The sequence below is a fragment of the Ascidia mentula genome, chromosome 8 (assembly GCF_947561715.1).
Source record: "Ascidia mentula chromosome 8, kaAscMent1.1, whole genome shotgun sequence".
Taxonomy (NCBI): Eukaryota; Metazoa; Chordata; class Ascidiacea; order Phlebobranchia; family Ascidiidae; genus Ascidia; species Ascidia mentula.
The window spans coordinates 4,314,371-4,337,909 of record NC_138573.1 but is presented as its reverse complement, the minus strand read 5'-3'; the positions used below and the strand labels follow the sequence as shown (position 1 = coordinate 4,337,909).

At 41.0% G+C, this 23,539-nt stretch overlaps 4 protein-coding genes across 37 annotated transcripts in view; 1 reads left to right on the top strand and 3 right to left on the bottom strand.

The window, feature by feature from the left end:
* Positions 1-5,766: 5,766 nt before the first annotated feature.
* LOC145910578 (RNA-binding protein 39-like) lies at positions 5,767-8,832 on the bottom strand. 6 transcript variants are annotated; one of them, XM_082997764.1, is made up of 4 exons: positions 8,270-8,831; positions 8,036-8,104; positions 7,905-7,951; positions 5,767-7,824 (listed from the first exon to the last, which is right to left on the bottom strand). In XM_082997764.1, exon 4 carries the CDS (start codon positions 7,478-7,480, stop codon positions 6,086-6,088), a length of 1,395 nt encoding a protein of 464 aa, XP_082853890.1. In that variant the 5' UTR covers positions 7,481-7,824; positions 7,905-7,951; positions 8,036-8,104; positions 8,270-8,831; the 3' UTR covers positions 5,767-6,085. The 6 variants fall into 6 exon arrangements, with proteins under 6 accessions (XP_082853890.1, XP_082853887.1, XP_082853889.1 ...); XM_082997761.1 differs by having other exon boundaries at positions 5,767-8,104; positions 8,270-8,330; positions 8,698-8,719; positions 8,792-8,819; XM_082997763.1 differs by having other exon boundaries at positions 5,767-8,104; positions 8,270-8,330; positions 8,792-8,832.
* Positions 8,833-9,441: 609 nt separating this feature from the next.
* On the top strand, positions 9,442-10,995 carry LOC145910463 (polycomb group RING finger protein 1-like). 2 transcript variants are annotated; one of them, XM_082997594.1, is made up of 7 exons: positions 9,442-9,716; positions 9,785-9,918; positions 9,971-10,103; positions 10,169-10,321; positions 10,385-10,524; positions 10,601-10,801; positions 10,859-10,995. In XM_082997594.1, exons 1-7 carry the CDS (start codon positions 9,587-9,589, stop codon positions 10,907-10,909), a joined length of 942 nt encoding a protein of 313 aa, XP_082853720.1. In that variant the 5' UTR covers positions 9,442-9,586; the 3' UTR covers positions 10,910-10,995. The 2 variants fall into 2 exon arrangements, with proteins under 2 accessions (XP_082853720.1, XP_082853719.1); XM_082997593.1 differs by having other exon boundaries at positions 10,601-10,919.
* A 106-nt stretch (positions 10,996-11,101) lies between these two features.
* On the bottom strand, positions 11,102-12,760 carry LOC145910464 (putative ubiquitin-conjugating enzyme E2 W-B). Its single transcript, XM_082997595.1, has 6 exons — positions 12,642-12,760; positions 12,504-12,563; positions 12,000-12,191; positions 11,639-11,794; positions 11,314-11,389; positions 11,102-11,240 (listed from the first exon to the last, which is right to left on the bottom strand). The coding sequence occupies exons 2-6, from the start codon at positions 12,522-12,524 to the stop codon at positions 11,227-11,229; spliced, it is 459 nt and encodes a 152-aa protein (XP_082853721.1). The 5' UTR covers positions 12,525-12,563; positions 12,642-12,760; the 3' UTR covers positions 11,102-11,226.
* Positions 12,761-13,349: 589 nt separating this feature from the next.
* Positions 13,350-23,539, bottom strand: part of LOC145911470 (receptor-type tyrosine-protein phosphatase H-like) — a 41,117-nt gene continuing 30,927 nt past the window's right edge. For 13 of the 28 annotated variants that reach the window (XM_082998807.1, XM_082998808.1, XM_082998812.1 and 10 more), the window contains 13 exons: positions 23,385-23,475; positions 22,787-22,863; positions 21,526-21,655; positions 20,865-20,992; positions 19,506-19,663; positions 19,190-19,325; positions 18,236-18,425; positions 17,689-17,823; positions 16,907-16,981; positions 16,526-16,606; positions 16,022-16,087; positions 14,881-15,370; positions 13,350-14,227 (listed from right to left, as the gene is read on the bottom strand). In XM_082998807.1, the coding sequence (XP_082854933.1) occupies positions 15,210-15,370; positions 16,022-16,087; positions 16,526-16,606; positions 16,907-16,981; positions 17,689-17,823; positions 18,236-18,425; positions 19,190-19,325; positions 19,506-19,663; positions 20,865-20,992; positions 21,526-21,655; positions 22,787-22,863; positions 23,385-23,475 (1,428 nt within the window). In that variant the 3' untranslated portion in view covers positions 13,350-14,227; positions 14,881-15,209. Of the gene's footprint in view, positions 14,228-14,880; positions 15,371-16,021; positions 16,088-16,266; positions 16,330-16,525; positions 16,607-16,906; positions 16,982-17,688; positions 17,824-18,235; positions 18,426-19,189; positions 19,326-19,505; positions 19,664-20,864; positions 20,993-21,525; positions 21,656-22,786; positions 22,864-23,384; positions 23,476-23,539 lie in introns of all 28 variants that reach the window. The other 15 variants (XM_082998809.1, XM_082998815.1, XM_082998817.1 and 12 more) reach the window with 15 other exon arrangements.

Below are 23,539 nucleotides of genomic sequence, written 5' to 3'. Positions count from 1 at the left end.
TTCAAAGTTTGAACAACTGTAAAACAATAAATATCTACTAATGCTGCCACGCATGTTACATTGCTGCAATACGGTTCTTTTGGTAATAATTACAACACAATTACAATAAAACCGTCAATACAAAAAATTTATTGCCAGAAGAGCCGTATTGCAGAAACTGTAAAACAATTTTAAATTTTGAACACCTTCATAATTTATATAAACGAACAATAAATATCCGAGAACAACACGTATCTGAAGTACTACAATAGTTGAAAAACATCTACTTGTCAATACTGTTTCTAATTCCCATTTACTCGCTCTAAGACAAAACGAAATGCTGGAAAACTAAGAACCTCATACGTTGTAAAGTTTCGCGCCACTTTCTCCCATTTAAAGATCCGTCTCGTGCGTGAAAACTTCGCCCCAGCAATTCGACAAAACACAAAAGTGCTGCGGGACGATCGATTTGCGCACGGCGCGCCCAACAGTGACGCTCCCAGCTTGTCACTATTTGCCCTCCGCTATTTACCTTTCACGACAAGGTGTTTGAGTCAACTCGACACAAGCACGGAAAGGCGTCAGATTCCTCCTTTGACCCAGAAACGCCGACACTTAATTCAGACCATCCGAAAGCTACAAAATTGAAACCGAACCCGGTTTGCCGCAAACAATGCGCTCCGGTTGCCGAAACAGTAGAAGTAGGCGAGGGTACAACTGCACGCTACTGTCCGATAAGTGGCGTTAGTCGGATTAGAAGTCCTGATATCGCTTGCACTTGAACGGTCCGCCCTCCGTTTGAAGTTGGCTAGACACGACGGGATTGCGCAGAAGGATTGACAAGACTTCAACAAACTCCCACGAGTCTGACTTGGCAACTCCTTGCAGAAGTTCGGGAGATGTAACGCGCCTCAAAACTGAGCAATAGTTGCTCTACACAGCTCGACATAACGCTGACCCGCGGCCGCTTGCAGTATGTAAAATAGCTTCAGCTACAAACAAACAATATATTATAGGTACATTCCAAAATAAATTACTGTGGAAACTCTCTTGCTTGTGGGATGGCGTTAATCGCAACTACCATTCTACTATTCTTGATTTCTTTGAAATCTGCATCTCACACTAGCAAACTCAACATCTACATTTCATAAAACGGTCTACAGTAAAATAAGACAGAGCAGTACCCGACAGTTTACACAGCCAAAGATCAATCATCGACATTCCAGCAGGCAATCGACGAAAGCGCGATCACAAGCACAGCGCGTGTGGGTGGTAACGGGGACCAGGGACTACTGGTGTGCAATGAATTCGCGACGCGAGAAAACAACGCGCAGTGGTTAAGAGCTGAGCAAACTTTGATGAAAGGAACAGTCGAGTGCCATATAACGTACAGACTCGCACACTTGATCAGCATCAAACATATTTCCGTATGTTTAAAGTCCAAAGGACGAAGGATGTTAGATCAAAGAGAGTGTTCGTGTGCGTGGGATGTGGGTGGGCACCATAGGTTTGCTATTTTTTCGAAAAAAATTAAGAATTTTAAAAAGTAACCTAATATTACGGTGATGCGACTCAACATGAGAAAATACTCGGTTTCATTTCTCAGGGGCAAATTTCTCTGTGCCGTATTTTTATTTCTCTGTGCATTATAAATATCATCGCCGGTTGTTATGTACATTGCTGGCTGTACATGTAACATAACAAAATCTATCGCACGAAATCTCAGGCATGTATAATTTATCATGCTCACGTAAGGACGAGGCCCCTTTCTATGCAACCAGATCTTGGAACGTGCCTTCGTTATGACATGATAAATTGCACAGCTCAAACTGCAGGAATTTAATCTATTTAATTTGCGCGAGGGAATGCGTAATGGAATGGATCCCGTGTTGCGGAAGAAGAAGCCCAGGGTCAGCTGCCCGGTCGCCTCTGGTTGGCCGGTCGCCTTTCCCCAGGGAGAAGGTTTTTTCACGCGCACTTTTTGGTTGTGATTAATATCGTTAACCACGGGCACAGGCACCGATCGAAATTGCCTTTCAAAGGCTCAACAACGCCAAGTGACCAAAAATTAAGGACCCAAACTAAACACTTTTCCTGTCATCAATTCAGAGGAATGACGTACATTTCAGGGACGTATGCTTATGTATTGGCCAATACAACTTTAGAGACCGTGCGTACACGTTTTATTTTAAGGTTAAAAAACGAAAGCTTAAATATATCTATTGTTGAACAAGAACAGAAACAGCGTTATAACTTGGAACGTTATGGAAAACAACAAAACCACCATATAAGGTAAAATAACATTCAGATGCGTGCAAAAAATACGATACCATAAAACCGGTGTCACACACAACACCTCGTACAGCCGTTGTTCCCTAAAACCCACCAATTTTGTTTTGCCCACTCCACCCAAACACCAGTATCAGGGAGATCACGCGACAATTTTTTGACCACAAATATTGTGTCAAGAATGGCAGATGACATCAGGAGGCACCTGCACGTCAAACGAGCCATGTCAGATTTCTCTTTGATGTCGTGTTCGCAGAAGCAACAGACATGGTAACCTAAGATTGTGCTTTAACTTCCACAACTTTCACGAGAGGAGATGCCATGCGCACTACAAACCTAATATTTCACAAATCGATGAAATAGAAAGAAGAAACATGTCACCAGTGAAAGTGTCATTCTATGCCGACACGGACAGGTCAATTAAATCAAGTCGGACAGGATCAAACACTGCCGCACACATTTATTGATGGAAACAAGGTTATAAATTCATTTCGGTAGTCATTAAGGGGTCGTTTCAGACACACCGAGAACGGAGTGCAATGTGTTGTCATAAATCCGGGTTCCAAAAGTTCGCAAACAATACAGGCGAGCGGAATTACGTCAGCGACTGCAGATTTAACGATTTGTCAAGCTGTGAAAACAGCGCCTGATCCATGGAAATATGCGCTGTTAAAGAATGTGCAAATAATTAAATATCACCATTATCTAGAAAACCATACCTCTAAATTATGCTTTATGGAAAAATACATTTTTTATGTGGAGCACAAGTACTTGAAACTTACAGAAGCGCATCCGAAGATTTTGTGCGTATTCCGTTTTGTCTTTGTGGGTCAGACAAACAAGACAATGGTTGTATTCTTCACAGGTAATTGTTTACAAAAGTATAATTAGCTACCACAATGTTCTATAAGACCGCTGACAAAAATCTTCAAATTTCATTTCTTAAAATTATTCAACTTGACATAAGAGAAGCGCGTTCCAATCATACAACGTAGAACGCACAGAAAAGGCGCACGCGCATGAGGCGCTGGAAGAAAGCAGACAATTTGTCTGCCAAGATCCACCTGCGGTCGCCTGTGCACGCAGCTCCGTAATGACATTGGCTGAATAATTCATGACAAACATTTGCGCGGTCGGAAAGGGATCGGGGCCTCGCAGCAAAAACTTTGCCTTTGCAAGGTCATTTTGGTGCTGATCGACTTTTATTGTGAGTCAAATAAACTTTTCAAGACTTCGTTTGCCTTTACTCTCTTTGTACAACACCTCAGCGTCACACTTTCTTACCTACGTTTATGGGCGTTTTAATAGGGTACCTATGAGGCGCGTTTACGTAAAACAGCCAATAATTCTCCACACCGCACAATAGCCAGTCGATCTGTGTAAATATTCTGTACAACACTTCTCCGAGTCCTTTCAAACATGTCCGTGCCAAGCCCGGGCCGATTGCCTGGTCACAAAAAAAGTGTACCGAGTCCCCGTTTTGAGCGTGAAGCAATAACAAAGACATAACTTGCAACTTGGAAAACAAACCGTCAATCACGCGGCGTCGCAAACACAAAGCCACGCGCTGTGCTGACTGCCTGCCTGTGGAGCTCGTCTGATGACTGATAGGCTACCAGTCGGATTCAAGTAGCTATTGAAAAGCACTGCAGAAAAAGCAGGAATGTAGTTTAAGTGGGCACTGAATCAGAGCGATTTTAAGTGTCTCAAACGCCTGCTGCTAGTGCAGCTTTAGTGGTCACCAGAGAGAGATGCCATTGTTCACGATGGATACAATTATTTCTACGTAGACAGCTGAAAGACGATTCTCTTGAGGCGCGCACATGAAACGATAATCTGATTACGACACAAAGACATTGTCATAAATCATGACGTCATGAGTGACTGGCTTTATAAAAACACTGCTCCGATGTGTTTGTGAGGAGACATGGTGATGGACGAACTGAGGCATTTAAATGAGATGCGCCACACTTGACAGTCAATTCTGTCTCATCAACTCACTTCCTTGGAAAAAAAAACAATTCCTTGGAATATTGCCTGGCTCTTTGGTCTTTAAGCACAACAGCGTTCTAACCATAAAAAAGGTATTACAAACTACCAAGTATACTATTGACAAAACTCTCACTAACAACTAAAGAACGGTACCAAAGCTGGACATGCTGGACACTGTAGCGCCAAAGTGGGTGCTCCGGCAAGGTAGGGCAAAACAATCAATGCTCTTAGCACAAAGGTACAGCAAAACTGACATCCAGGCCATAAACGCGGCGTGTCATTCCACACAAAAGGTGTCAGGAAATGTATCGTTATCACTGCCAACCGCCTGTAACAAACGCGGCGTCTGAAGCCCTTCCAATGCTCTTCACGTCTCACTTCGCAATTCTACGACTCCACACGTGACTGCCTCGCGGGGCGCGAGAAATTCGATATTTTACCGCTCTCTGTTCCGAGGTGAATCCCCGTCTGTTTGTCGTTGCGCTATACTGACCACTAGCGTACGAGTTTGAAAGGAATGCACGTATTGCACAAATTCAAACAAACATAAATTACAACAATGAAATGATAGCAACACATAACTTGTTCTAATAATAAAAAAAATACAATCAATTGATTTCCGCCCATAATGTAACACAATGCAATAAAACAACATTCATATAAGTGAGCATCGGGCATGCTGAACTTGGATGACAAGGCAATACGTTACCTCAACGTCTATGATTTTTAAAGCCACTGATCATTTAGAGGTAATGGCTATTTTAAGCAAGTGCGTTTAGTTTGACTATAACTTCGTCAAGCAACCTTCCTTTGCGTTTCGTCCAGAAGCCTCCACTAATTAAAAAAATTATTAACTACTATATATAAGCTCGGCCCGTGTACTGTCGATTCCCTGGCTCCCAACCACACTAGAGTATTACATGCGTCATATACGTCTATGAATCCAGTAGCAGGGAGTAAACTTTTTTCTTTATCCAATTTACTAGTGTTGCAAAAAGTCTTTTAAATTACATCCTTCATGGCGCGTGAACATCTTTGTCTGGGAAACTTTGCGGTCTTAGATAATAATTTCAAAATGCGCTTCTTGTATAAGTAAATCGAGGAATCAGAATAAATGCAACGAAAACAAAATTTATTTGAACCACGGGTTTGAGTACCAAGATATTTACAACGTAAATTGGGCCGATTGGGTTGACAACAGGCTTCTTCCGGAGATAAAATGCCGTTTTCCACCACAAAAGATTGCCGTAAACGATTATTCTGTCTTTCTTAATACCTAACATACGCTAAATGTGCAATAATGGTTTATCCAATTGAGGATACAACACTTATAACCAAATAAGGTTCTACCCCAACTGTTACTGCCATTTACTTCTCGACAAGCTTCTGCTTGAAAATATCACACCGGTGAAGATTTACACACACGAACGTTTGTGAAAAAGATGTTGGAAATACGATAAAACGAAGTAATCCGAAGTTGATAACGAAAATGTTGTAAGATTTACTGACAGCTATGTATATAAAACTTTGGGCACCGCTTTGCTACTCCAAGGCAAACTCGTCTATCTATCTATCTATCTATCTGCAGAAGACCATTTTCACATTTGCAGAGAAATTTGAACATATTAAAACAGGGCGCGTTTTTTTTTATACAGCATGAAGTTGTGGCAAACACAACGAATATCATCAGTCAACAGTTTCGATTGTACATGTAAATAATAACCTAAACAAAGCAAAAACGACCATTTTACTACACAAGAACGTGAAAACTGCGGTCAAATATTCCGACTGACAGGCAGTTCTGGGTAAAAACAAGGTTGCTGCTTTATCGGCTGGGCTTAATAGGTGTGTTGGCGTAGGCCGCTTCAGGAAATAGGGAGTGGTAGTTGATGAGAGGGACGTATGCTGCCGTGATCATGTTGCCAGCGAAGTATCGACCATGCAGAGCATTGACCGACTTGCTGGCCGCCTCAGTGCTGTCGCATTTGATGTAGACGTTGCCCTTCGACTGCTTGTCAACAAAACAATGAAAGACCTTTCCGTGGTTGGAACACTCTTCGATGACGTCATTGCCGATTTCCTTGTCCCAGTCGGTGCCGCTTTCATTTTGTGGATCGAACATGTTGGAAAGCTGGAAGCAGGTGGTAGCTATTGGTGGAGCTATGTTAGTTACACCAGGAGCCTGTGGTAGACCCAGGCCCATAGATTGGCCAAGCTGTAATGCATGCTGTGCTGCAGTTGGCACTTCCAAGCCAGTGCCTTCGGCAAGTTTGGCCATTAGTTGAAGGCGCCCAGTTGTTCCAAGATCTATCCCTGCCCTCTCCACTGCATCATTGTCAAGGAAAGAAGGGCCCCCAGTGAAAGCAGACAGAGCTGTCAGATCCATTGCGCTGCCAACTGTGCTTAATCGAATTGGTTTTCCAGCTATTTCAAATCCATTCAGCTGGTCCAAGGCACGCTTTGCACAATCGGCCTCAGCAAAAGTGATGAATGCATATCCCTTGGACATACCAGTGTCCGTATCTTTAACAATTTGAACTTGCTCAATGCGACCGAAGGGCGAAAAAATACCCTTTAGCATCTCTTCTGTGATATTTTCGTGCAGTGAACCGACATAAAGACGTGTGGGGCCTCTTGCTGCTTGCTGTAGACTCAATTGAGCAGCAGCCACCTTATTTTTCTCTGACTGTGTGGGCTGCACTACGATCGGCACACCAAGAACCTTCTGACCACTCAAACCCAATGCCAAAGGAACAGACTCAAGATCTTTAAACTCAACATAAGCAATACCCTTTGAGCGCTTGGAATGCTTATCCTGGATGAGCTTCACTTCACGAACTTTTCCTACAGAAGAAAAAAATTCCTCTAAATCCCTTGTACGAATGCGTTGGGCCAACTGGTAGCAGAAAATAGTGCGGGCATCACGATCAGGCGGACTTGGTGATCTGGGCTTGGGAGGTGGGGTTGGCTCCTTCTTCTTTGGGCTACGATGACGAGACCGGCTTCTGTGCTTTCGTTCATGAGAACGGCTTCTTTTACGTCGGTGTTTGTCACGGCTCTTGGAACGAGACCTACGGTGTCGGTGACTCTTACTACGACTTCTGCTGCGGCTTCGCTTCCTCGATTTGCGGTCACTCTTCTTTCTATCTTTTTCTTCGCTCCTGTTCTCTTTTTGGAATGGAGCCTCGAGCATTGCCTCTACATCAATGTCATCAGCCATTTTTACAGGTAATTATGTAGGAAGGGTAACTTATGTATCAACCAGAACCTAAAACAACTCAGCCCAATCTACAGAAAGCACAACTCTCCTTGATTGTTAAAGAAAGAAAAAACACAAAAACAATGATGTTAATTATGTGTAATGGTTATCTTAACACTTGCCTCAAATCAGTTGTCAAACAAAATACGACCAAGGCCAGGTGATGTTGTCACCGGATCCTGGTCAAATAAACAAGCATTATTATTTCACTGACATAAAAAAATGTACAAAATGAAAATACAATAATAAAACCTGCACCATTGAGCTGTATAAGATCAATAGAAAGGCCAAATGTTTTATAGACCCTGAAAATCAGTGAAATATTAAGCGTGGTGCTATATAATGTTAAAAGCACACATCCATGAACTGCCAATGATCATGATACCTAAAATACCGCAAAAACAGTCCTGATCCTGACTCAGCAGCAACGAACTGCAACAACACAGTCTATGTTTTATAATTTGATGTCTCAAAGGTTATTTAGCTGTTTATAAATGCACAGTTTTTATTGCAAACCTTTTTCTTCATTTTCCACAGTTGGTATAGTACATTTTATAGTTGATATTCATCTGGTCATTTTTATTTCTGCAACATTAACACGAAATCAGATCTACTTTTAGGGCATTTTTAATTGTGTAATATTGTTAGTTTTTATCAGTATTTATCAGCTTTACAGCAATTTAAGATGTTTGGGAAACATGATTCAATGACTTAATTTAAGGTTTTCAACTGCAAATTGTTACAGTATACCCTTATTATTTTGGAAGGAGGGTGGAAGTTTTTGACAGATCTTTGGCTCCGCTTTGGATGTCTAAGGTAACAACACACAACATTGTTATTGTCAATTTACATTTTAGAAAAAAAACATTTTTAAGCCACAACATTTAACAGCACACACATAAAAAAACAAAAAAAAGGTTCAGGCCAGTTCCTTTTTAAATGAGATTTCACCGTTGGCAGCATGTTTTACAAGAACTGTTTACGGTATTGGGTTGGTTTATGCAATAACAAAAGTTTTCAATATGCATGCAGTATTACTTTTTGTCATAACAATCGCAACTACGTCGAACATACGTCCATAGCAATACGCTAATAATCTTTAAAATCATATCAAATTGGTGTTCACGCGATATCATTATTGCAGTACTGAATATTTCGTAGTACCAGTTTTAAATTACCTGGTCATGCGCAAAAGGCAACCTGAAATAGTTTGCAAAAGTTTAACAACAAATTCAGAATGTTATAAAAGCGAAATCGCAAGTCTAAACTCACCAACGTCACCGCACAAAGCTAAGAGGAACCACCCCTGCCGCCATTTTCACAAATGGCGTGGCCTCTTTCTTCGGTGATAACTTTAAATTATGACGTCATCCTACACAAAACTCACGTTATTTAAATTAACGTTAAACACAGGTAAAACATCCGTGGTACAAAAAAATTAAAAAAAAATATTTTAAACAAAATAGTATTTTTTTGCGAAGATATAAACAATGTAAGATTAACATTAGAAACTCGTTGGCTTGTATCAGAATACCGCAAAGGACTGTGGGAAACTTTTTTCTCAGTTGGGTATTGAAAGGTTTTTGTCGATAACTTAGTTGTTATTTATGTTTTTAGATACAACAAACATAGTATAGATCTAGTGTACAATCATACATAGCCTACTAATTGTCTTCGCGGACCAACTGACTTGAAAATATGTTCACTTACACCATAGTCTATACTATGCTTAAACGCAAATAAAAGCTGCTCGAAAATGTCGTTTATGCTACTATAGGCTCTGTACGATGTGTTGCACAATGCCGCTGTAAGTCACAGTTCAGGGTAAATGACCAACAATAAGCTAAGTATTGCAACATGACCTGCAAACACGTGGATCAATGATCTAATCAATAATTGTTGTTTATTTTTTTGTTGTGAATAACTCGTCGTACCAAGTTAGACAGAAATAAGGTTGTACTCGGCGTCAAATGAAAAATCCACTGAAAGTTCAGAAGGCGCCAAGTGTTATAGCAGATCCTTCCGGGAGTCATCAATCTTGCAAAACACCGTATAATTATTAAGACAATGTTGTGCGCCCTTAAAGATTTTGTGAAGAGATACACAACTCCAGGCGGCGAAGCACGTTTCTTTTCTCGCAGTCATGTGTTCATTGCATTCCGTACTTACCTTGCAAACGAAAAGCCACGCGAAATACGTAAGTTGTTCATAATTACGGCACTGTAAACCGCATATTTGCAAACTTCATGATAAATATATGTGCAGTTTCAATGGACTTCGATGCCTTTGGTTTCCAACTCGACAGAGTTGCGGAGGACTTGCAGTTAAAGACCAAAAAGATGGGAAGAACAACATACATCGAATTTTTCGTCGACTCGTCAGAGCTACTGGCGCCCAAAGTAACAACTGTGATAGTAATTTGCCAGAAAATCGTCAATATTTTTGCCGTAGGTTCACCCTGAAAAAGGCCAGTTGGAAGATGGGGAAAACATGAAAATTATTGACATAAACATTTTCCTGTGTTGCAAGATTTGCTGTGGGTACCTGGTGGATGCTACTACTATCACAGAGTGCCTTCATTCATGTAAAAGCAATACTTGCTGCATGTATGAAGTTTCAAAGGATAAAATATATGCCCTTTTGTTTCAGTTTGCAAAAGTTGCATACTGAAGCATTTTCTTTTGAAGAACTTTTGTCCTGTGTGTGGAGTTACTGTACACAGCACTAATCCTGTGAGTGGTCTAAAGGCTGACACTGCATTGCAAGACATCGTCAACAAACTTTTGCCTGGAATAACAACTAGTAGGTTGATAAAAAATCATTTGGGTGTGCAAAGGTTTAAATTGGCATCTTTCAAATTTCCAGGGGAACTTCACAAATTCGCTGAATTTGAAGAGGCTGCATCACTAAATGGTAAACCTTTACCACCTGCTTTAAAACTCTACAAATCTTGCTGCATATATCTTGAATGGGTTGGACCACACATCTGCTCTCTTCCTTCGATGGTGCCTGTTGTTTTATAGGGTGTATTGTCATTGTAAAAAAATATACACTGTGTTACATAGCAATTTATTATTTCAGGATTTAATTCACAAATACATTCGTCTGCCCAATCACACCACTATTGCGCACATAGCACAATTTGTGTGCAACAAACTTAAGGAAATGGACTGGAAGCCTCACAATGAAGCAAGCTGTATTGTACAAAGTGGAGGAGTTGAATTGCCCCCATTTCTGACACTGCAAAACATTCTTGAACACTCCTTGGATTTTGAATCAAAGGTTTATCATCAGCTTAAGATTTCTTTTGCTATTTTATACACATCTTTTTTCTTGCAGAAAGGATTCATGGTTTTGCAATACGACTTTAAACTTGGCAAAGAAAGTTAAAACACAATCTAAAAGTGACATATGAGTCAATGAGCCTGTTCAACCGAGATGTCACACTGGATATAATATGACAGATATTGCATATCGAAGTGAATGGCTACTCACAGTGAAGTTTACAGAACTTCATTTATAGTGTATATGGTGTCCATATCACCTACTAGCCTCATAACAGAGACATCAGTAATGGTATTGCTACTACAAAGTAACAGTGGGGGCATGAACATGAAAGCGAGTCAGTGTTGCAAGCTACTGTCTGATTGTCCATGCGACGGCAGTGCTTTTATATTTGGCAATAAAATAAAATACAGAACAATTTGTTAAACTTTGTCATCTGCAAAACAAAAATATCAATTATTACAAGACCTGTTCTGTACAGTGGCGACAAATTACAGCAATTGACCTACCATGAAACCACCACTTCGTATTTTTAGGGTTTTTGCTGCATGTTCTAACGTAAAATGCATTGTCTGGGGGTCTTTTCTGCAATGGAAAGTTGGAGTAGGTGTCTAGGAACATTTACATCCATTAATTACCACCACCAATATGGCTACTTGTTATTGGAAATGTAATCATTTGTTGTACATGTAGATAAGTTTTAAAAGACAAGAGAAAAATATAATTTTGTGAATAGACAACTGGATAAACATGGTATGAAATTTTTCTTAAAATAATGCAGAAAGAGATGTTTTACATTTGTCGCTACAGTTTCCATGTTTGTAAGAAGTTTACCTTTTCCGTGCAACTACTTAGCATAGAAATAATGCTGAGACACACAGACTCGGCGGACAAAGCAGGACTCCAGTCTTCCGTAAGAATTGACAAACAAATATGGCCATTGCTGTAGACATGCGGATGGACAGGAATTTGGTCTCCAACAAACATAACCTGTCAAATAATTGATAAGTTTTCAAAACATAGTCTGAAGGTGGTAGAAGTAAAAAGATATTGTTTTTAAATCACATTTTATTTACAATAGATTTTCTGCCAAAGCATTCCATGCCATAATACCTTTTTCATGTGTTTTCCTTCAATCAAAACACATTTACAAGTTACTAAATATTACCAATTTAACGTTTTTACACACTAGCACCTGTGGTGAGTCAAAGGGATATCTTTGTCCAAATTTGAAAAGCAGTTTAAATTCTTCTCCTTCAAACAAAGTCCCCTCGGCACCTTTAACTTCAACCATAAATTGTGCAGGTGTTGACAATGAATCATCACATAACCTCATTCCAGGAGGTGGTGAATTTTTTAGTGTCAATATTTCTTTTTGTACTCTTTTCTTAAATAAAAACACAATCGCTTATTTTGAAAAGGATCTAGTGGGTGGCGCTATAATATTCTCAGTCGATTGTTCCAATTAAAATATGTTTATTCCTCAAGCCGTGTGGATCCAAACAGTATACATTACTGAGTAAACATTACATTTAGTCTAATATAGAACTAGAATCGCATAGAACGAGTTATTTCGTCTGCTCTGAGCTGCCAATGCCGGGCAGCTCAGAGCAGACGAAATAATTTACACTATCACATAGGAAACAGGATTAGCTTGATAATTTAGCTTGGTAATAGATAAATCAAGTAATTTACTTACTTGTACAAAACATCCCGCCATGTTAAAGAAGCACTGCACTGTATACTGTATTGCGTGAATCTAAAGAAAGTTTTTTAGCATATACTAATAAATATAGTGTTTAAATAAAAAATTATGGCTGCTGAGCCTTGTTCTTACCTTCTTATAGCACAAGCATTTACTGATTGAATCGCAAAATTGTGGCTTTCTGTATTTTCGGCGAAACGCTGAAACTAATTGTATTTGCTTCACCTCTGTGGTGTTTGCATTCGTGACGTCTTCGAAGAAAACAAAATATTATGGGAAGTCCCCAACGTTAACGCGAAGTAGATCACTACCGCGACCTAGCGACCATGATACCTACAGTTAAATGGAAATCACTAGAACCCAGCCTTTGTGTTAAAATCGACTCCAGATTTACGTCACTATCGTGCGTGTTGCCTCACAAACGACATTGTTTGCATAAAATAAAAACTCTTTCCACAGAAAAACATCTTCTTCCTATTGCAAATATCGTACAAAACTTAATATTACTAAGATCTGTGCGACATCAAGTGGTTTTCATCAGTCCTAGTACAGCTTCAGCGCACCCTTACTTAAATTTAAAACACCGGCTGGAAACTACTTTATCAGTCCTACAAAGTTTATGTTTTTTTAAGATAAATTATAATTTTCGCTAAAAGCGGCACTGTCGGTTTCTGTGGGCATGAAAAAAAAAAAAACTTTTCATTGTCCTTTGGTCAAAGTAACTTGAAACGCATGAAAAACGTTTGTGCACCGGTTGTTTTTAGGATGTCCATATCCCACTAGCACATTACATACATTAGATATGAACCACACGAAGCACTTGGATTTCAAAACTCAGGACAAATTACTTTTATTATTAGTTCGACGAAAACGCAGAATCATCTGAATCACAATCCCGAGATTTGGTGGCTAAACTGCTAGGGCGGGTGGGTTAGACTATATTTACAGCAAAAGGAACGCACACAACATCGGTTAGCTCTTCACAATCGTAAAACGTTCTTCTCTAATTGCATATGTTCACTTTTATGCAAAGCGGGCGCTCCGAACGCCCCACATGGGGCAACACGATAAAGATAATCGATATTCACAAACATATTGAAACACAATGTATTGCAGCGTGAACGGCGCGTCAGCAACTGAAGAAAAAGTGCCTTCACGACGTTGAGAATAAGACAAATATATCCGAGTGTGCGTAAAGCAATTCTTAAATTAATTTCATGCCTGCAACAGCGAAAGTCACAACACACATTATCCGCATTATTTGCCAAAAAACGCTGCTTTTTCTTTATATGAAATTACGTCGCTAACACTGGACGGCCATTTGACTCTGCACGTTGCTGCCGAAGAAATTACTGTAGATAAAAACCGTATGAAGGCATTGACATAGGAAGCTGGTTACGCGTAAAACAATTTCGTGCTGCTAGTTACGCAATGCTGCGATGGGCGATGCCGTTGCTATCGGCAACACAAGAGTTTACCAAGACGAACCCGCTGCGTTAAAAAATAACAAGACTGATGACTAATTTTAAACGGCACGAAGTAAAAGTACGAAAAGCTAAAAAGCGACAGAAGAACGAAGCAATTAACGCGGGTATGGGTAGTGTAAATAGGATAGATCTCATACTAAAAAAGTACATGTTGTAAAGACAAGGATCCGCTTGCCAGGGTTCCCGGGCCGTTCGTTCAATCCTCGTCGTCGTCGTCGTCAGAACTGGACTCTGTAAAACGTCATGTAGGTTAGTTGTCGGAACTAAGAACTCAAAATAATCGACGGATCACGGAGTTTTGTGAATGATTTTCCACCTTATTTTGGTGCCAATATGTTGATTTCGAACACGCATACAAAAGTAAGTTAAGGTCGCACAAAAAAACATCGCGACAAATCCTCACGGAGATTTGGCGACCTCACATACACTTCTGGAAACCACAGTGCTTCCCAAAATATTTCGCAGTTTGCCGTTGAACCTCTTTGGTTCGAAACCGCCAAGCTGGAACAACTACTCAAAAGCAAGCAAAAGAAAAAGCACATGGAAGCCAAGCCTTACAAAACAAACCAAGGGTTTCTTTGTGTCCAAATTATTTCACCAAGCAGAACATGCAAAACATTAAAGCGAACAAAAACACAAAAACTGCTGTCCGAGTATCCACGAGGTTGTGATTCCGCCAATTTTTCTGTGATAATGAGAAGCTTTCGCCTTCTGTGAAGCAGAACACTTTTGAGCAACAAAACCAAGCGTGTTTGTGATTAATCAAACGGGCAAATCACAACGCCCCATGCCCACATCGATTAAATAAACCGGTGCAAACCGCTCTGTGCAACAAATTGAAAACGAAAATCACATACCGAACTGAAACTAAGCAGAACATTTACCTGAAAACGGAACGAAGGCCAGCGCAGAAGCGAAGCCGGGCGGGCGCGGGAGTTACAGTGGCCGAGGGTTATAGGGTAGAGGTGATGAATCGTAATTAAGGAATGTCAATCGGGCGTGTTGATGTATCAAAGGGTACGGTGGAATAATGGATGTTTGGCCGATAATCGTTAGCTCGGCACAATGAAAATTTACACAAAGGCGCTTTTCAAAACACTTAATTAAAGCGAAAACAATAATTCGTAACAAGAAAATGAACGTTTTACTTGAATGGAACCGTTAAACTATACAAATGGTAAAAAAAGATGAATAAAAATGGTTTGGTTCAGTGTTAAGCATTGGGAGGGGGTGGTGCTTTCGCCTTGGACTTGCTCTTTAGTTCGGCCAAGAGCGGGTCGGCCGAACCGTTTCCCGACGTTGGCGAAACAGGTTTAGGTTTTATTTTGGGTTTGGGGGCCATCGGGGGTTTTTCAGCTCCCTGAGATCCGTTGGCTGTAAAAAGCGTGCTGTGTTAGTTGATGTCCCGCTTATAACACACAGAGTTAGTGGAAAAACAAGGTACAGTGACGTCACCGTACTGTTATTAAGACATAAACTGTTAGTTGTTGCAACAATTATGTTAAAAATTCGATATCACATATTGTGGTGTTACTTTCGTATTGGAATTTTGCAAACATATAAAATATACCAAAAACAAGCTTGCAGCGTGTCACTACTGCACATACGACCATGAACAAAATTAAAGCTCGTCATTGTGAAGTGCAATGGCAACTAGTACAATTAAAGTGTTAGTGCTTGAACATTTAAACCTGGCTGATGAATCTGAAAAGTGAAGTTGGTTATGAAACCCAACGGTGGGCGGAACTTTGACGTCATAAACATAAAAAAGAATCAAACACACGATTTGCAATTTGTTGGTCGAGAAATCACAGAAATTTTGTGGTAAATCAACTCGTAAAGAAAAGTGCAGTCTGATTTCCACGGTGAGACAAAAAGCAACAGAATTACTGGTTGGAAATATTGATTGGAATAACAGGAAAACGAAAGTTTGTGTCCGAAGAGGTGGGGCGAAGAATCAAATGATCGGATTGCAAACGATACAAAAGCAAATGAAACTAAATGAACGACTTGTGGAGTTTTGACCTTGGGTCTTTTTTTCGGCCGCAGCCTGTTCCTTTGAGTAGAAACTTGTCTCCTCTATTTTTTCACCTGAGTTTTGGTAGAAGAGGTTGTCGCTTAGAGCTAACAATTTGTCGGCGGCAAAACCCGTTAAGTTCTCGGTTGGAAACAGTCACTATTACCAAGGTTCCTATGGCTTGGGTCACGCAAACCCGGCTAACCATGCAAATTACACGCATGCGACTATGAAATCTAGTGCTCAACCGGACCTGGCACATAGTCAAGGTGCTGGTTTAGCCTCGAACTTCCAAATCCGGCATCGATTTGTTTTTCTGCACGTTTTCATACAGGGTTTAGTTCGTGTCTGTCGTGCCTTTTGTCTATATACAGGCTTTTTTCACCGGGACAAACGAAAGCGGAAATATATTGGCACGTTACGGAAATGCTAGAAAAGCCTCAATGGTTCAAGGAAAAATAACTTTTAACTTAAGAGACATGCGTTTTGGGGGTTGCGTTCACATGTAGTACCTGCTGCTTCGATATCATCCACAGTATAATCTCCTTCCTCGCGCTGGTCGCTGTCAAGCGATTTTCCGTCTCCTTGCTTTGCTGCGTTTGTTATTTCACGGTTAGTGTGAGCTCGTGAGTTTCGTTTGAACACAGGGATAGTGGAATTACGCAGTCGCAAGGAACGGAGTTACGTAAATGATGAAAAATTAAACCGCAAACTGAAACCGCATTAATATCGGAGTGTGTGAGCACACACCGCGACGAAAATATCGCAATCGACATTTTCGTGTGTTTTTCGAGCTAATCTCCGCACAAACACCGGTCCCACAGGATGCGGCATTAGCATTGTGATTGGATATGAGGAAAAAAACTACACATCAAAGCGCACACACAACGCACTTCTGGATTGTTCCTCGTTGGACAGGATCACTTGTACGTCGATCTTTAAGTGATCGGGGATGACCGGTTCCGACTCTACACACGTCGTAACAAAAATACCGTCACAAAAACCATTAATTAACATAGGCAGGTTACTATTTTCGTGCGCGCATGGCAAAAAGTTGCGGTGTTAGTGTAGCAAGCATGCGTTCTAATGCAGAACGTCTGAGCAGCGGCCAATTTTTTTAACTTGTGCGCAATTTGTGTGAAATGCAATAGCGTTGGAAAAAATCTGCTATATTATAGTTTCAACTATATTCGTATTTGTCACTGCGCGAGGTCAGCACACGACCAAAGTTTGATTCTTGGAAGACAAACTTCGAGAAGCGTGAACGCCATCCGGAAAAGGAGTGTTTTCACATTCCGTTACCATCCAAGGCGGGTAGCTGGGTGTACAGTGACTACCCACAATAGAAACAAAGGCCGAAGCAGCAAAATTGCCCACATTACTGGAAATATAAACGCGAGGAATCAGTGAAATAATGGGTAGGAAAATAAGATAATTTCAAGCGGACAAAACGTTGCTGTTGATTCGGGAGAAAAAAGTAAATTCTGTAAGTCAAGATAAGATTCCACAATCAAGTGGTGAAAGAAGCAGGCCACCGCTGCTCGTGGCAACGGCGAAGTTAGATGCGATCATCCACAGTCGTCAGGCATTAAAACAGGTTAGTGAGAGAAAGAGGACAATCCAGTGAACTTATTCTGCGCGAGAAGACGCAACATTACGGAAGCAAGGGAGACACCTTTGGCGGGAGTATCCCCCATCTTCGTCTCGGCCTTCTGCTTCTGTGGCGGCTCTTCCATGGTCGCGTCTAAGTCCGGAGGAGGACTCGGGAACGAGTCGTCAGGATCGGGATCCGAAGGGTTGTTTGCGTCACCTAGTGGCGCGTTCAAAAAATACCACCGGAGGAATTTTAATCAGGCAGAGATATTACACCTTTTGTACAAGCAGGGGTTGGTTTGCAAACAAAAATTGCAACTAAACATTGTAGCGAGGGCTGATAGTCGGCAAGAACGAACAAAAATATGGTGGGTGAGTAAAATACGGCGGAAACGGATGCCTTGGAGTTATGGTGATAAGTTCGATTACATTTAAAAGTAAAGGCACCGAAAGATTAAATAAAATCTAAAACAACGACGAGGTCCGTTACTAGACTACAGTTATATCACACGCTCTAAAAAACGCAAATATTAATATCTGAAAATAAAGACTTTTTAAAACACCACTGTCACTCTTCGCACCTCATGCACTCCTAGCCTACACGAATACAAGAAAACCATTTGGCGTACCATCCTCTGACGGGTTGATCATTGCTGGATTTGCCACGCCGTTTGTCTTCCCATTGAAATCCGTGTTCTCGTATATTGGGTCGGCTTGTGTGTTTTCGTAAACAGGTTCACTGGAATCATCATCACCATCCTCGTCGTACACCTTGTTGAGGAGGTCGTGGACCATTTGGTGGATAAGTACGTACTGACTCTGTGAAGAGAATGCATGGTTAGGGGTTAAACAATTGTTTCTAACCCCTTCGGGCTTGTTGCATATAAAACGACTTAGAATATAAGGTGTTGAGATTGATTCTCACTACGTAAAAGGTGTCTCGCATGGACTTGAATGTTCAATGACATAATGTACATCTATATTTAAAAACACACTAAAACCATCTAAACTCTGTTAGCATGGTAACATTAACTCGGGTCGGCTGGATTTGACGTAATCAAATATAAAGATTTGCTGAAGTGGCATACAAGGGTGCATCAATAGATCTTGACACAAATAAGAGCAGAAAGAGGAAGCTTTATATTTGATTACGTCAAATCCAGCAGTGATAAACGCTTCGGTAAATACGTGTCACAATTAAATTTAAGGTGACGTAATCCGTGTTTGCTTAGTTTAATGTTAAATCAATAGCGTCTGGTTTATAATTAAGCCCAAACGACATTGCCATTGTCTGGGAACCGAATTCTCGCTCCTTCAACGCAAATATTGCATTAAATGAACGACAGCAATAAAATAAAACGCTATAAATTTGTAAATTGTTTGCTGCAGGTGGAGAAAACCCGCGAAGGAAATGCATTAAACCTAAGGGGTTGGTAAAATAGTTCATCGTCATTATATCTCATATGTGTATTTTTACGAAGAGAACCGCAGACAAGATTTGCGTGCTTGTGGTGAAAACATGCCGAAAGCAACAGAACTCCGGCAGTCTTGAATCTCGGGCCGAGTTTAAGGTGTTAACGTACCTCGGTCTGTACCATGAATACACGGTGCATTCTCATCTGATGGACGAAACCGAATATGTCCACGTAGGTGTTGTTGGGAATATGTTGCAACAGACGGTCCATGGCTATGAAGGTTCCGGTACGACCCACACCAGCGCTACGGAACAAAGACAGGCGGTCAGCATTTTTAAGGAACCTTGGAAGCTGCTGGGTGGCGCCCTGGAGCTATGCACAACGTAAAATAAGTACAGGACGAGCAAAGATTCTAATCTGACAATATCCAGTTGTCGTGTTGACAAATCCAACATTTTTTTAGACATTCCCAGCCAAAACCGACCTGCAATGCACAACAGTGGGTCCGGTGTGTTTTGCCTCGCGGTCGATGGTTCTTCGCACGTAGCGAATGAACTTCACTAGAGTTTCTGCAGTGTCCGGGACCCCGTGGTCGGGCCACACAGTGTAATGGAATTGACGAATGCGGCGTGTGTCCTGACCCTGCGCAGTCAACAACAAAATATTGAGTAAGGTAGGATTTTTTAAAATATATTATGCACGAAGGGGTCAGCTGTTTGACCACAAGGAATAACTTGGTTGGAGCGGGAAGTTTAACTGCAATTTGTTCAAACGCGGAAGTATGCTCGAGGAAATGGTTCAGTAGAGGTTTGGTTTCGGGTTACTGGGCATTGTTTAATTAATGCAGTGGCACTGCGAAAGACCCACATCTCATTATTTAAACACAAGTGACGTAAACACAAAGGATTCAATATATTGTGCTGTGACAGGGAGTATCATTCAATTTAAGGCATGCGATAAACGCACAATGACACACAAGGCTTTACAAGCCTAGTTCAGAATCGAGCGACAGTATGCGCACAAACTACCAACATTCTAACACAACATAACATAGCTAAACCTTAACCACTAAATTAGTTTGGGATCTTACTCCAAAACCAAGCTAGAAAGTCTGTATCATTTCATGTGTAACAGTGTTGGGGCGTTGTGCAACGTACACCTACAGTACACGGAAATTCGACCAACAAAACGCAGTGTACTCAGCCAGCACAGCGCTTGCGTCATAGGTCGTGGGCATGTTACCAGCACAACCCTAGTCCTAACATAGCGACCTTCCGCTAACTGAAAGAAATTAATCAAGTAGCGGGCTTTCCGTTTTGAGGCCAGGCAACGGCAGGTGCATGGGGTTGTTATAAAGAAAGGGGGATGTACAGTTTGGTCGTGTTAACATAAAACAGAGCATTCAAAGTTTTTTGTCCATGTAAGTTATTGCGCATACTTAATTAAGGCCCAGTTTTAAAATAACTGTGGTACGTGCACTTGCGATGATATTATTTACATAATTGCGGTTCAACCGGATATCTACGTCTACACAAATATTCACAGCCGCCTCCACCTCTACAACCGCCTACTTAACACGACACAAACTTTTCCTGTGTCCACACCTTGAACATTTTCTTTAGCAGATTTCGCTGAAAGAATGATAATAAACACAATGTTAAACCCAACATTGTCCAAGTTTCATAGAACCCTATACTTTACCGTTGCTGAAATGAGCATACGTATATATACAGTATATACCAGATCAAACAATCACTGATTGTATCTAAAGAAATGTTCCCCAACGAACTGTTTTCCATTATGTTAACAGTGCAAGCTTAATCAAAAGAAGTTGGCAATTTACGTGGGTGAGTTTGAATTCACGAATTGTCCAGTCGGGCAGGATGGATTCGGAGGTCATTTGCAAGGTCAAGTCGTTTACGGTGATCGGTTCATTGTCGAATGGCCAGTAGTGATCGCACTTAATCTTTCCTGTAAACAAGAGGAAGATACGTGAGTTTGGTTAACTGTTCTTTAAACCCGAAAATTGTCTGGATCTTCTCAAAACTGGGCTCTACAAAAATAAATAAACATACTTAAAGAATAAGGACGGGAGTTTAAAGGTAAAAAAGCTGTGGAAACATTCACAAATCGTCTTTGTACGTTTTGTGTATGGATTACGCGAGATTTTAAAAATCCATGGTTTTTTTAATAGAAGTGATATTAGCAGAACCGCAATTATGACGGGATTTTTGTTTTCGTTTCGTTCTTGTGCGGCGCAGTCAATTTCCATTGAAACAAACAATTGGCGGAAGACAGGCCTGGCTATCTTAGCCGAGGAACGCAGACTGTGTACACATAATAACGAAAGTGGTGTCATTGTTTCGTACTAAAAAGATTAATGTTTGTATGGAGTTGACGCAACACACGATTAACAAAGGCCCTAAAGTTTTGAAAGCTCAGAAGCAAACGGACAAAATGAAAGTAGTTTGTAGGGCGTATGGTGGAAGAAACCTTTCCCTCACCTCTTTCAACGGTCTGTGTAACCATGATGATGTTCCGGGTGTTCTGTTCCCAGCACATGCGCCAGAAATCTTCCTTGGTGCCGGGCAATGGTCCCTGGGTCGCAACATACTCCCGCTTGTTTTGGTTGCCCTGGAAACGTGACCAAAACACACCGTTTAGTTGTAGGGGATAATAAAGCAGAGATCGACTATGTGTGTTTAACACGGCGCATATCACGTCCTGAAGTTTTATGAGGTATACTTTAGCTGAGTAACTGTGTACTACGTTTGAGGTGTAATTTGATGGCAGTTTTAAATCTAGCGACATATAAGCAGACATTTCATTTTACGTCAAATAACTCTGAAAACTCACGTTCACGCTCATTTCAGACAATTTTTAAAATTCTGTTTAAAAGGTGTTTCAACTTCAACATGTAACGAATAATCGCCACCATTTTGCGTGTATAATGCTGAACATTTCCGGGTGAAACGACATTTCTCGTCACCATTAGCATAAGCTTGCCTATGGTATATTCCGTGCATGGTTTGACTCTAGCAGAACCCAAGGATTTACTTTACATATGCAGACGTATTAGACGTTGATGTGGGATGCGTTTTTTTCAGGTTGTTGTAATGCTGATAAACACTATGTACAACATGCTGTTGGAAAATCCCGTCGGTCATGGGCGTCGATTTCAACAAAGAAACCGTTTTGTTACACAATGAAAATATATCTTTTCGTGGAGTTATTCGCGTTGACTTGACGACAAGCTATTTTGGGAGCAGCTAATTCGCGTCGGTAGGCGTCAAAGAGCACACAAGCCGTGCAATCGCTTTCGCTTTTGGGCGCGACCTTTGGTATCGCGTGTCGTTCCCATAAACGCAAATAGTCCCCCGCCCAGTAGTATCGCCTTACAAAACATAGGTTGTCGGTACTCGATATTAAATGTAAATTAACGAAGAGCTTTAACAGACGACACACGTTCTTGCTGCTCATGGTTTGTTATCGATCTAGTGTTGGGTTTTCGATCTAGTGTTGGGTTTTCGAACGACAAAAAAAGAAAGCGCAATTTGTTGTGATTTGCCAGTTTAGCGTCGTTCCCTGGGACTAATTGCTTCGTTTAGAATGTGGGAAAATCGGTTGACTTTTGGTTTAAATCAGTTTCTCATTGAGGTTGCTGTCAGTAACAGTCACAACAATCAAAACCGCAAACACTGGCAAACATATGTTGATCAAAACATTGCGCGCACCACACGCGATGCAATTCACAAACACGCTTACCGGAATGTAATTTGCGTTGATGTAATCGGAGCCGGGTTCGTCATCGACAGCATGCAGTTTCACACGGGTGTTGTCATCTGTAACACAACATATTGTCAACAGCTCAACATTATTACCCATGGTATGGGGAAAACTATATATGGTGACGTCATCCCCTTAGAAGGGCGAGCTTCATTCGTTTGCTATAAAAAGCAAGTCAATGGATGAACATTGGTGAAGGGTTAGGCACCTGAACATCACCTTTTCAAGAGTAGCGATGCATATAATTTGTTTGTGAATCGTGTCATTATGGCTTCTCACTGGAATACAATCTACCTTTAGGTTGGATTAGTCATTCTCTGGCTACTGAGAGTCACTTCTCGTCGGTGATTTACAAGTCAACAAATCCTGACTCAACAAACCAAGAACACGTCTGACGTGTTTTCTGACTTCAGTACGTAACTTCCGCTTGTATTGTTTATGTTTTATCCTGATCTCAAATCTAACCAAGTTCGTCATGAACGTCTGTCTTTGTCTGCCTAAATCCTGGAACCTGTGTGACAGGGACAATTGTTTGTGGTTTTTACACAACTGTAACGTGTATTGGCGGTCTACTTACAGGGTAGAATGTTGGTGTAACGATTCTTGCCTCGGTTTTCAGGAAGGAGAGCGGAATTGGTCGATTGTTCCCGACCCACAGGCTTAAACTCCTGCGATTCAACAAAAACTTTTGTTGGACTTAAGTCATACGGGGCAAAATTAGCCGTTGAAAGT

Coding starts and splice junctions, on each gene's coding strand:
- LOC145910578 (XM_082997763.1), bottom strand. CDS start 7,480: ATGGCTGATGACATTGATGTAGAGGCAATGCTCGAGGCTCCATTCCAA.
- LOC145910463 (XM_082997593.1), top strand. CDS start 9,587: ATGTTGTGCGCCCTTAAAGATTTTGTGAAGAGATACACAACTCCAGGC. Junction 9,919..9,970: donor CAGAGCTACTGGCGCCCAAA/GTAACAACTGTG, acceptor TTTTTGCCGTAG/GTTCACCCTGAAAAAGGCCA. Junction 10,322..10,384: donor TTTGCCTGGAATAACAACTA/GTAGGTTGATAA, acceptor TCAAATTTCCAG/GGGAACTTCACAAATTCGCT.
- LOC145910464 (XM_082997595.1), bottom strand. CDS start 12,524: ATGGCGGGATGTTTTGTACAA. Junction 11,795..11,999: donor ATCCCTTTGACTCACCACAG/GTGCTAGTGTGT, acceptor ATTATTTGACAG/GTTATGTTTGTTGGAGACCA. Junction 11,390..11,638: donor TAAGTAGTTGCACGGAAAAG/GTAAACTTCTTA, acceptor TTTCCATTGCAG/AAAAGACCCCCAGACAATGC.